Raw genomic sequence first — 12,651 nt, forward strand, 5'->3', positions numbered from 1 at the left:
TGCAACCATCATAAATATGAATCAGTTGCCAAGCATCTGAATTTTGATTATGCGGCCATGAGAATTTTACAATGGTTGGGATTCAAAATTTTTTTACTACTGGTTCTGTGGGCATGGCATGGTGGGCATGGCAAGGGACGAATACTGTAAAATCTCCATTCCCACCCCACTCCAGGGGAAGATTACTGCAAAATCCCCATTTCCTCCCGATCAGCTGGGACTCGGGGAGCAGAGAATAGCTGAGGGCAGAGGTGGTATTTACTGGTTCTCCAAACTACCCAAAATTTCCACTACCTGTTCTCCAGAAGTGGTCAGAACCTGCTGAATACCTCTGGCTATTAAAAATGGTCATAAATCACTTCTTCAGAGTTGTTGTAACTTTGAATGGTCATTAAATAAATGTTCGTTAAGTTGAGGACTACCTGTACAAAATCTCTCCTTTTATTGTTTGCATAACTTCACTGCTTTGTTGCTTTGGTGACCAGCGATGTTTATTGTTTTTCAAGGGCATAGCACAGGATGGATAAAGTTATGACCTGGTTAATCATATAGTTGCAACACAGATATTTCCGTTACTGTAATGGCTTGAAAATGACATATTTAGTAGAAAGCATGATACTTATTCAAACGTAACCCATTGTCAATCCTGTTGGCAGGTCAAGGAGTTTGCATTGTCAGGTTGAAAAAAATTAGGTGGCAAGCAATGAAGACCAAAGGGATGTATTTATAACAGTGGTGTCCCTGACAATAAGAGGTTGATGCCATGTAATCTCTAAAATATATGTTTTCTATAGCTTATGTTTTATTTTTATCGAGACAGTCTAGATTTTGAAGTTAAATGAGTGAGATTCATACTAATGAATAGTCACAGTATAGAATTAAGGCACCAGCTGCAATTTGGAAGAATTATTTTGATAGTTGTAGTACAGATCATAATCTTATGCAAAAACCTATTAACTCCTTTTCATTTTTTTTAAAAAGCAATGATTAGGTCATTCAGTAAATCTACTGTTAATGCTGGAAACATTAAGCTATGACATTTTTTGTGCATAATTATAGCTTGTATGGAAAATAGGACTGTCTTTCTCCTGAGCTGAAAAATAAGATATGAGACTACCACATTATTTCATGACCAGTCAACCTTTTAATAATATATTCCATCCTATGCCCCATCACTTAACAATGTAATATTTTGATAGCTTAATGCCATAGTTTGTCCACTAATACTTTTTATCCCCAACTTCTGTTTACATTTGCTGCTATTGCTCTGCTAAATATGCAAATTAAATAAAAATCCCATTATAGGTTGAGTCAAATATTTTGTTTTAGAAAGCTATATAAAGTATAATTATAAAGTATAGGAGAAATCTGCTGATTTTGTGAACTGCTTAGAGAGAGCTGTAGAGCACTACGAAATATAGGATATAGGACTAAGACTATAGAACAGTGGTTCCAAACCTTTTTTTGGCCATGCCCCACCTAAACATCTTTAAAATCCTGATTCCCCCCCTTTACATATAATTCTTACTTTACTTACTTTAAGAGCCAAGGTGGCACAGTGGTTAAATGCAGCACTGCAGGCTACTGCTAGATCAGCAGGTCAGCGGTTCAAATCTCACCGGCTCAGGGTTGACTCAGCCTTCCATCCTTCCGAGGTGGGTAAAATGAGGACCCAGATTGTTGGGGGCAATATGCTGACTCTCTGTAAACCGCTTAGAGAGGCCTGAAAGGCCTATGAAGCGGTATATAAGTCTACTGCTATTGCTATTGCTACTCAAAAAGTGGACTCTACTCAAGTGGAGGAAGCCTAAAAGGCAATTAACTTGGTTTAAACAAGGTTCAAATCGCGCCATTAAAGTGCTAGTGCTATTTCAAGAGAGAAAGGGGGAGAGAGGAAGAGGGAGGGAGAAAGAGAGAGAGGGAGAGAGAGAAGAGGAGGGAGAGAGGGGGGGAGGAGAGAGAGAGAGAGGCTGATGGCCACAGTGCAGATACCAGTTGGTTTATGTATGTGTATGGTTATGTATTTTCTATTTTAAATAAGTCTCTTTGAGTATCTCTTCTTTCCCATTCTACCATCCCTCCCTTTCTAGAGAAGTTTGTGATTATTTTAACTTAGAATGAAGCTCATATAGGTATATTCAGATAGTTCTTTGATGTTACAATGGCATTGGAAGACACAACTTAAGACCACTTTTTACACTTGTGGACCATTGCTGGATTCAAAACGCAGCCTAGAGAGTTGCCCTGCATGGCCCCATGGGAGTTTGACAATCAGTCAGAATACAAGCTCAAGATCAAAGGCCAGAGAGGGCATAAAACCAGGGACTCAGCTTCTCTTCCTTCCTTGCCTTCCCTTCTCTTCTCCACCAACATTGAAGCATGTGATCACCTTTTCTGTTCAGGATTCAAGCCATGTAGTCCTGTCCACCATTAAAACCATCTTTCCAAGCAGTCTCCATGTCTCCAGTGTCTTTTTCCCCACTTGGAGCCGAACCCAGAAGGACATTTCTTCCAACAGTACATTTTTGGACTTTTTCTAGAATATGCACATTTGAATCCGCTTAGTGGATAATCACATCATAAAGTGCAATAAAATGTGGATATTTAAAGATAATTGTGTTTTAATTTGAGTAGTGATTTGAGAGTTGTGAACCAAAGTAAATGTACATTAAACAAGAAACAACTGTGTGACTATCTATGTCTGATTGTGCCATCTCTTACCAGAGGGAGCTTTTAATGTAAAAACCAAGGTGAAATGTTATGTCTGTTTATGGGTATGCCAGAGAATCTTAAAGAATTGTGAATTGTAAACATTGTCTGTTTCAATCAAAGAAGTAAAACTTAAATTAATCCTTTCTGTCTTGTTGCCGAACAATGTGGCAAATCAAGATATTTCCCTATTCTGTTTCTACAGCGTTTTGGAAATTGTTTTCTTACAGCCATAAATTAGACCAGTCTTTCTCAACCTTTTTTATTCTGGAATAACCCTTGGGATATTTTCCTCAATTCACTTTTATAAAACCCACACAATTCATGCTCTACACCATTTACAACGATTGTAGCAAACCTGCAATTTAGTCCCAGCATACTAAAAAATCTCACCACTGTAGTACTAGCATTGTTGCAATTCACACAGTTTTTAAAAAAGTATATATCACAATAGTTTGCATCTCCCTTATTCATGTCTTGTGGAACCCTAGTTGAGAAAGTTGGACTAGATTGAGCTGTTGGAAAACATACCTAGAAGGCAGTAGCAAAATCTCTTCCCTAACGTTGCAAATAAAAACAAAACCCAATATGGTTGTATCAATGTATTTACATTACATTGAGGAAATAGATGCAGTTCAAGGGCTATTTAAAAGCAGAAGTGAAGATTAAGATGATGAGCTTCTTGATGCTTGTTCCGGTATTTTCAGGATGGAGTTCTTTTATTTTTGCATAATACAAAAGTCTATTTAGTGTGACTGAATTTTTAAATTATAAAATGATTTGAGTGCTTCGTTCTTCCCGTGCTTTTTTATTTAATTTTAATTAAGATATTTAAAAGAAGTTAAGATTGTATTATTACTAGTTAAATCATTGGTGGGAAAACTGTATAAATTAAACAAGAGGTGCAGCTTGGCTTTTGAAATGATTATCTAGAAACTAAGCGAACAAAACCTAGCAAATAAAGAAGTGGCAATCCACAGTTGTTGGAGATGGCGCTGTACATAATACACATCTGTTGTTTGAGGCAGCAGAATATGTCAACTTTCATACCAGTAGTTTATATTACTTGAATTTGGCTCATTTTAATGTGGCATGGCCCAACCGTTAGCATCAGAATTTAAACGTTCCAAATGATTTTTTTTTTCTTTTTGAATTCAGTTTAAGTCATTTTTGCCAGTTGTTTAGTGAATCACAGAAGTTGTTACGTTAGCAGCATGCTTGTTAAGTTAATGTATCTGACCTATTGATTTTGCAGAAGGCTGCAAAAGGTAAATCGCATGATGCCCAGCATCCAAATTGTGATCATGTGACTATGGGGATGCTGCAATGGTCATAAGTGTCAAAAATGATTACAAAACACGTTTTCAGTGCCACTGCAACCTCAAATGATCACTAAACAAATGGTTGTAAGTTGAGGACTGTCTGTAGGTTGAGGTGTGGAATCCTTGATTCAGTTACAGGTGTATTTTTCTGCATAATCTGTGGCTGAAAACCTTTCTTTGCTTTATGGATTTCATTATAAAGGCAGTTGAATCATACTATTTTGCTTCATATTATCAGATCCAAGGAACCTAAACTCTTCATATATATGGCATCTCTTTTCATTAAATAAGTCAGTTTCAGCCTCCTCTTTTGGGATCCTGTCTTGGTGCCACAAAGCAAATATAACTGTATCCTTTGTGGCTGTTGTGAAAGGAGGAGAAAATAGGCAAAGCTTGATTGGGTGTAATTCATTTGCTAGTAATGGTCCTATTACAGTAATTACAATTTTGTCATTGTGGCTCTGCAGTGTTTAAAGAACCTGGCCTGTGGCTTAATTGCAGATTTATAGCAACCAATGCTTTGGGGAATACTGTTGTCTGTAATCATGTTTTGGCAGCTAACGGTTTAAAAAACAGAAGTTCCTTAGCAATTGTGGTGTATCTGAGGAGCACAACCACTGTCATTTGATCAGAATTTGAAGCAAAATAAGGATAAGCTCAATGTGACATAAATGTAGACATATAGCCGGGTGTGTATTATAGTTTTTAGACTGCATAGACTCAGCCTATGCAAGTTCTGTGGCATCTGACAAAGGAAAAGGAAAACAGAGAGACAGACAAATAGATATAATAACTATTAAGGTGCTTCATATATTAGGACTGGGAAGGTGTAGCATCAAATAGTCATTTGATTTCAGAGCCTCTTAAACCAAGTGACTATAAAAGTGGATAGATAATTTAATCTAGATCCAGATATAAAATATAATTAAATAACCCATCATAGCTATACTAATCAACAACTTTATTGGAGCAATTAAACCACTGCATATCTACTATGTACTTAACAATAACTGTTGTCATTGAGTCACCTGCCACAGGGGGAAAGTTAGCATTGGAACAGAATTCTAAAAAACGTTGCTTTTTTAAGTGTTATTAAATATCACTGAGATGAATAGATTAGAGTTCTTTTTATTTGTCATCCTTCCCTGACAACCCTTATTTCCTGCCATTTGAACTTAGAAGAAGGCCAGATGGTACCAGTAAAGAACACACAAAAAGCTATCAGAGCATGTTAAAAATTCCCCAGTGTGTGTGGAAATAATAGCACTTCATCTTCTTCCTAGTCATCCATTTATTAGTTCCTCGCCATGCCTGTGTGTTGTTGCTGGACCATACACTGTAATTTCAGATGACTGATAAAGAATCAAATATTAGTATGTTCCTTCCTGTATTTTTAAGGATCGAAGTTACATAATTTAATTAAAATGGTTAATCTTCCATTGGATAGATAACCTGCTTTGTCCCACTCTCACAATATCGTTTGAAGTACTTTAGTGCACATATAAGATGCTAATTTGAAAACATCCAGAAACAGGAGGCATTGTTCGACCATTGGCAACTAAACTCTTACTGTTTTGTAGTTTGCCGGGAAGATTCTCATCAGTCAATCGTCTCCTGTTCCGCCACGCTACTGACTCCTGTTGAATCAGCTGAAAACAAGAAAAAGGAATTTCCTCAAATGCCTGAAGTGACTAAACAGTGAGTGAACAATATAACTTTATAATTTTAATGGCACTCAACCAATGTGGATTAGTTTATGTATGTCTTTCATTTTTGACATCCTAAGTTTCTGATAAAAGTTTCAATTCTCTTTTCCACTTAAGGGATTTTTTCCCAAAAGGATCTCAAGAAATACCTATCTAATCGCTGGAATAAATTGTTCTTGGTAAATGTTGATCTGAATCTAAAATATTGTTGACTAATGAGTGATTGGAAGATTACATGGGATTTTGTGTGGGGGGGATTTCCACGGTGATAATGGAATGAATAGATTAAAGTACACAGTATACAGTAAAATATGCAGTATATACAGTAAATTGTTTAATAGTATTTTGGTTTTCACATTTACACCAAAACACTGAAGTTGTCTAGGTCTCATCTGGTAGAAGTAAGCCATTTTTTGTGGCAAAATGGCAGAAACTAGCAAAACACATTGAGAGTTGTGGTCATGTGACTGCAGAATGCCGCTGACCCACGTGACATGCAGTAATGTGACCATGGGGTGATGCTGGTGTGACCATTTGTAATGCTTGGCTGTATGGGCCATTTTGTGCCCATTGTAACTGAACAGTCATAAAATCAACACTAAGTTTAAACTATCTGTAGCCATATCATATTCTAAGCAGCATAACTATAAGTGAAAAGCTGTAGGATTGGATTGGATTAGATCAGGGTGTCAAACTCGTGGCCCATGGTCCGGATGCGTATAGGAGAAATGTCGCGAAACATCACATGACAGCAATATGATGCCATGAATTTGAAACTCGTGGATTACATTGATGCAATATGCTACTTTGGGTATCTGATAAGAGGAATAGGTGCAATTAAAGGAAAATGTTACATATATTACAAGAATTATTTGGATTTTATACCTTAGGTATTAAGCTTTCTGAAATTTCCTGAAATTCAAGGCCTTGGAGCTTAATCAGTTGATTTCGATATTGGTAAGAAGTTGAATTGGTCAGAAGTACAAATCTTGGCTTAAAGTCTGTACAAACCTATCATATGTAAACAGAGATGGAAAACGGTGGTTCTTCAAATGTAGTTAACCTAGAGTTTCCATTTTCCCTCACCACTAGCCCTCATGGTTACAGAAGTTGGAGGTTCTAGTTCAATAATATTTAGAATCAATGTATTTTTTTGGTTCTTTAACATCTGTTAACATCTGTCTCTTGGATGATAATCTAGAGAGGCAAAGTTATCCATAATGAAGCAAAACCTGCAAAAATCATATTTTAAATGGGAACAAGTATGATGTTAATGCAAAACGGATTGTATTTCTTGTTTCCAACCATGCTTACTCGCTTTATACCATGCCATTGCCTTGGATATTTTAAATAAATTTTATAAGCATGTTTAGAGGAAAATGAGATAGAAAACTAATAAAGTAGAAATTTCCAGTACCTCAAGTCTTTATTACATTTTTTGCACATAACTCTTCTTGCTATATGACATTTGTTGGGAACCAATTTACTGTTTCGATTCATAGAAATAAAACATTTTTTTAAAAAAATGCACTCACATTTGGGGGCATACAGTACATTCCATTACATGTTGGTACTGCCAAGGAGTTGGTTCAGTGCTGAAAGGATGCATATGCTAAAACATGCAAGGATTCAGAAGCTAAAACTTTCCTTTAAGTGATAGGAGGGGCTAAATATATTATGTCAATACTTGAGGAAGAAAAATAGAAGTTTGAGACATGATTATTTGGATTTTACTTTGACAGAAAATATTTCTCCTAGCTGAGAAAAAAAGTACTTTATAACTTGAGGGGGTGGGGGAGGATATTTCTAAGACTAGCTCATCATAGATTATCATATGAATATTCAAACTGTCCTGGAGAGACAGAATTCTATTGAGTCTGGAGAGAATTAGGTGAGGAAGATACCTTAGCTGCTAAACATCCCAATTATTTAATGTTCATTGTAAAATAGCATTTTAAAAAATGGCATGTAACATAAAAGTTTACAGCGGCCCTCATTCATGACAGATGATTCATCAATATATTTTTGCCTGGTTCCATTATTTTCTTACTTTCAATCAGAGTGGTATTCAGCAGGTTCTGACCAGTTTTGGAGAACCAGTAGCAGAATTTTTGAGTAGTTCAGAGAACTATTTGCACATTTAAATCTCTCTCTTTTCCCTGGATAATGAAGAAATTTAAAAATGTGAATTTAAAAAAAAAAAAAAAACTTTAACAGGTCTGAATAATTTTGTTGCTTAATCTTGTTGCCAGCTCAGCCTTTAGAACTTACTGAAGAGATGAGTCAATCAATTCAATGAGCTTTGTGCTACAATAGCTAGGGAATTTGAGCCTTTATCTGTCTACTCACCACTGCTGTAGTCCTCCGCAAGATAAAACATGCTAAAGTTTTCAGGGTGTTGGGGAATAGAATTTGATTCCTGCGGAATAGCAATAGCACTTAGTGCTATATTGCATTAAGCAGTACAACAGTACTATACTGCTTCATAGTACTTTACACATCTTTCTAAGCAGGTTACAGAGTCAGCATATTTTCCCCAACAATCTGGGTAGCTGGGTCCACACTTTACCATTCTTGGAAGGATGGGAGGCTGAGTCAACCTTGAGTCAGTCAAGATCGAACTCCTGGCAATTGGCAGAGTCAGCCTGCAGTAGTGCATTCTAACCACTGCACCATCTTGGAATTAAATTCTGAATGGAGGATTCCTGTGCTGGCATCCTAACTCATTATATTAAATATTTCTTACAGAGGTCCAAAGAGTTTGGGCTGATTTACAACAATTCAAATCTTTCAAAAAGCTTCCAAGTCCTACCAGATTAATTTCCAGCCAGTTTGCTTATTAAATATTATAAGTAAACTATATGCCAGACACATTTATGATAATTTGTCAGCTGAGGGAAAAGTGCTAGCTTGCAGTGTTTGATGAAAGCCTCCACTTAAATCATTTGGAAGCAAAATACTCCCATTGCCTTCAATGAATTCCATGCTGCTTTCCATGAACTAAGGATGGCTTTTGATAATAGTCAATGAAGGAAATTGGCAGTGTCTTCTGCAGACTTCATCTACTCTAGTATTATGATGCTGTTTGGGAACATTTAAATAAAGGTAAAATATATTGTTGTCAGAGTTCCCACTCTCAAGGCACAGATGACCTGGCTCAAATTATCCTACTTGGAGCCATTGTGCGGAGATCTAGCTTTCTGGAGGAGGCTCAGATGCTGAGAAAGCTATAAGGAACAAGAAGAGAATAACCAGCAATAAGTAGATGGATTCAGTTATTCCAGTGTACCATTGGAAGACCTCAAAGACAAATTAGAGACATATTGTCATGGGAAAAGTCTATGTGGATCAGGGGTGGGTTTCTCGCCCCGTTCCAACCGGTTCGGTTGGAACGAGGCCGGCGGCGTCCTCGCGCACGCACGCGGCGCACGCGTGCACGCACGCAGTGCGCGCATGCGTACTAGCGTCTGTGCGATGCTCCAGCTGCTCCTGGAGGATCGCGCAGGCGCTGTATGCATTCTGCGCATGCGTGGAAAGCGCAGAATTCGTAAAAACCGGGTAAGGAGCGGGCGCGGGTGTGTGGGCGCGCGCGGGTGCGGGGGGGGGGGCTTCGCCGTTCCCGGAAGTTACTTACTTCCGGGTTCGGCGACCAACCGGATCGCAGGGACCGGTGCGAACCGGTCGAAACCCACCCCTGATGTGGATGCTAAGAGTTGATCCTGACTTAATAGCATAACAATCAGTTATAATCTGAGATCTTTTTGTATCTCCCATACTAACAGGAGTTCAGCAAAGTGCATCCATATTCCCATTTTATTTATATCTCACATTAATTCAATAGTGCAATATAGACAATTTCAAATACTCTTTCCTGTGGTTAGATCATAAACTTCTTTCTATTCTTCTGTATGCTGACAATGTCATTATTCCTTCCATGACTGAATTTGCCATCTCTTCAGACTTTTTTTTTAATTGAAATTTTTTTTAAAAAGCTTTTACAAATATTTACCTCCCCTCCCCACCCTCCCCACTCGAGCCCAACCCCCCAACCCTCCCCCCCCCCGACTTCCCAGAACAGATACAGGGTATAAATCTTTAACAAAGATATTCTAAAATAAACTTAAAGAAAGTTAGTATCATCTTTCATTTGAGCTTTAAGTCCTCTTTTGTTAGGCTAACTCTAAACAGATTGTATCATTCCTCGCTTTTTCAGTCATAAACTATCTGGAATTTTTTAATCCCGTATTTATTTTGAATATAGTCAATCCATCTTCTCCACTCCAGTTTATATTTCTCATTTGAGTGGTCCTTAAGATATGCTGATATTTTAGCCCTCTGCTAAGTTTGTTACTTTTAATGTCCATTCTTGGATAGTAGGCAAATCTTCCTTCTTCCAGTATTGCGCCACCAACAGTCTTGCTGCCGTTATTAAGTGCAAAATCAAATTAGTCTCTATAACAGTACAATCAGTAGTTATACCTAACAAGAATAACTGAGGGGTAAACTTTATCCTCTTTTTAGAACATTTTGCATAATCCACCATATTTTTATCCAAAATGCTTTAACCTTTTTACAAGTCCACCATATATGGTAATATGTAGCATCAACACAATCACATCTCCAGCATTTAGGATGTAAATTCGGATACATACAGGCCAGTTTTTCAGGATCTAAATGCCATCTATAAAACATCTTATAAAAGTTCTCTCTCAAATTTTGGGCTTGTGTGAATTTTACATTTCTTACCCATATCTTTTCCTATGTATCCAACATTATTGGTTCTTCAAAATTTTGTGCCCATTTTATCATACAATCTTTGACTAATTCTGTTTCTGAATCCATTTCTATTAATACATTATATACCCTTTTTATATGCATTTGATTTTGATCCCTAATTTGTTTTAGTAGATTATCCTCATTTTGCATAATACCAATTTTCTGATCTTTTTTCCATCTGGCCTGTAACCGTCCATACTGAAACCATGTTTGGATGACTCTCTTCAGACTTTAACAACATTGTGTACCGTGATGAAAAAGTAGAAATTAATTACTCTTGGAAAAAAGTGGCCTTATTGATCAAGAAATTTATCAATAGCCCCACAATTGGAAAATCAATTGTGTCCTGATTGAGCAGATTTAATTTTTTAGGAATCTATTTTTCAGTGGTTGAAAACAGGAAATGTTAATATCTATGGAGGTTAGAAAGAGTCCATTCAAAATGTATGAGAATCATGCGTTAATTTCTGTGATTTGTACAGAACACCCTTCTTTAGCTGGAAATGTATAGGATTTATTTGGAACCTGACATGAGATTTTGTCGTTTAAAATGCAGGCTAAAACAAATGTTTTGGGGTGGGTCTTATCTTTGTACTGTCATCTGTATACATGCGCGTTAACTTCTGCTGTAACAAAATCATCATAAGTATGGAGAGAAAGTATGAAGTCTGGAGAGAAAAAGGAGGGATTTGGAGCCTGAAAGCCATGTTTTATTAGTCTTAGCTGATTAATCTAAATTCTTTTATTTATTCATTTTTTATTTATTTAAAAAACTTTTATGGTCAACCTCAGTCGCTCACAGCGAAAACAATAAAACATAAAGGCAAAGCAGTAATATACTAGCTTTGATAAATTGGTCATATTAGGTCTTAAAAATGGAATAAAGGAATAAATGAAAGAGGCAAAACTACGAAAGCAAGTAACAAGTCAGATGGATAGACCCCCAAGGTATAAGGTGGAATTAGAAATAGATAATAAAACTTTCTGTGTGCATTAGCTGTGCAGATACTCTGAAAGAGCTACTTTGCTGAACAAGAAAGTGTCTGATCAGATTTGTTATTGTAATGAACTGGTGAGGCTTTTTATTAGCCTGTGTGGCAGCTGTTAACATCCTCATAAAACATATTGCCAACCAGAATAATGCTAAATTGCTGTTCAAACACAACTGCTGCATAGAGCCAAAGTTGCTTTGATGGCACAACAGAAATAGATTATAATGATTTACAGAGGTTGCCCATTTTCCTCCCTGGGCGTGTTTACTTTTTCTATATCAAATCTAATTCTGTATCAAGAAAATTAAAATCATTTTTAAGAACCTCTGATTGCGTAGCTGTATTGTTTTATCACTGCCAGATACATGACTGTCTGTAAGTTTATTACATCTTGGAAGTCCTGTATTCCATATACTTGGCAGGGCTACCAACCAATGAAGAAAATGCTAAAGCAATTTTATACCTGCTTTTTAAATGCTGGGAGTGATAAACTGCAGCAGACAAGCATAAAGAAATAACATTGGAAATATTCAGTTTGCAAGGGTTTGTGCACAAAATCAAATTTCCTTTTCCCATGGCATGGTCTAAACTGCATACAACCAATGGTGTTAGAAGTAATGCAATATATTGAAAATATATTTTATCCATTCAATGACTAGTATTTAATACAGTGCACTATGATAACATAGACAAGTACTGTATAAAGGAAATATTAAAACTATAAAACCAAGCCAAACAACCAAATTTATACTTCTTTCTTTTTTAAAGTAAGTTTTAGCAAAAGATAAAATACAAAACAGGAGGATTTAGGGAAAAGAGACGTTAAACAAAAAATAAAATCAGGATTGCAAGGTGAGGGAGAGAGAAAAAAGGGAATGAAACAAAGGAAGAACTTTCAAGTTTCTTCAGTACAAATAGAGATATAAAATATATTAACCTCTCACTGTAAAACCACCAATAATACACAATAGTTCTATAAACAATTATAATTGTCAAATCCTAAAATTAAATTTTCATTTCTTTCAGTTTCTAGCAAGAGGTTATTAAGCCTGTAATCCCACAGAAGCATATTAACTTGTAAAAGTGAACAGAACTGATGATCTATTACAACTAAGATATGATCCAGTGTATAGTTTCCATAAATAT

General features: G+C 36.5%; 1 protein-coding gene across 1 annotated transcript in view; it reads left to right on the forward strand.

Moving 5' to 3' along the window:
- CCSER1 (coiled-coil serine rich protein 1) overlaps positions 1-12,651 on the forward strand; it is a 478,316-nt gene that overhangs the window by 233,840 nt on the left and 231,825 nt on the right. The window contains exon 5 of the mRNA XM_087724105.1: positions 5,612-5,729. Within this exon, the coding sequence (XP_087580231.1) occupies positions 5,612-5,729 (118 nt within the window). The remainder of the gene's footprint in view (positions 1-5,611; positions 5,730-12,651) is intronic.

The sequence above is a fragment of the Thamnophis sirtalis genome, unplaced genomic scaffold (genome assembly GCF_051295495.1).
Source record: "Thamnophis sirtalis isolate CommonGarterSnake01/CBP01778 unplaced genomic scaffold, rThaSir2_p1.2 scaffold_10, whole genome shotgun sequence".
NCBI lineage: Eukaryota > Metazoa > Chordata > Lepidosauria > Squamata > Natricidae > Thamnophis > Thamnophis sirtalis.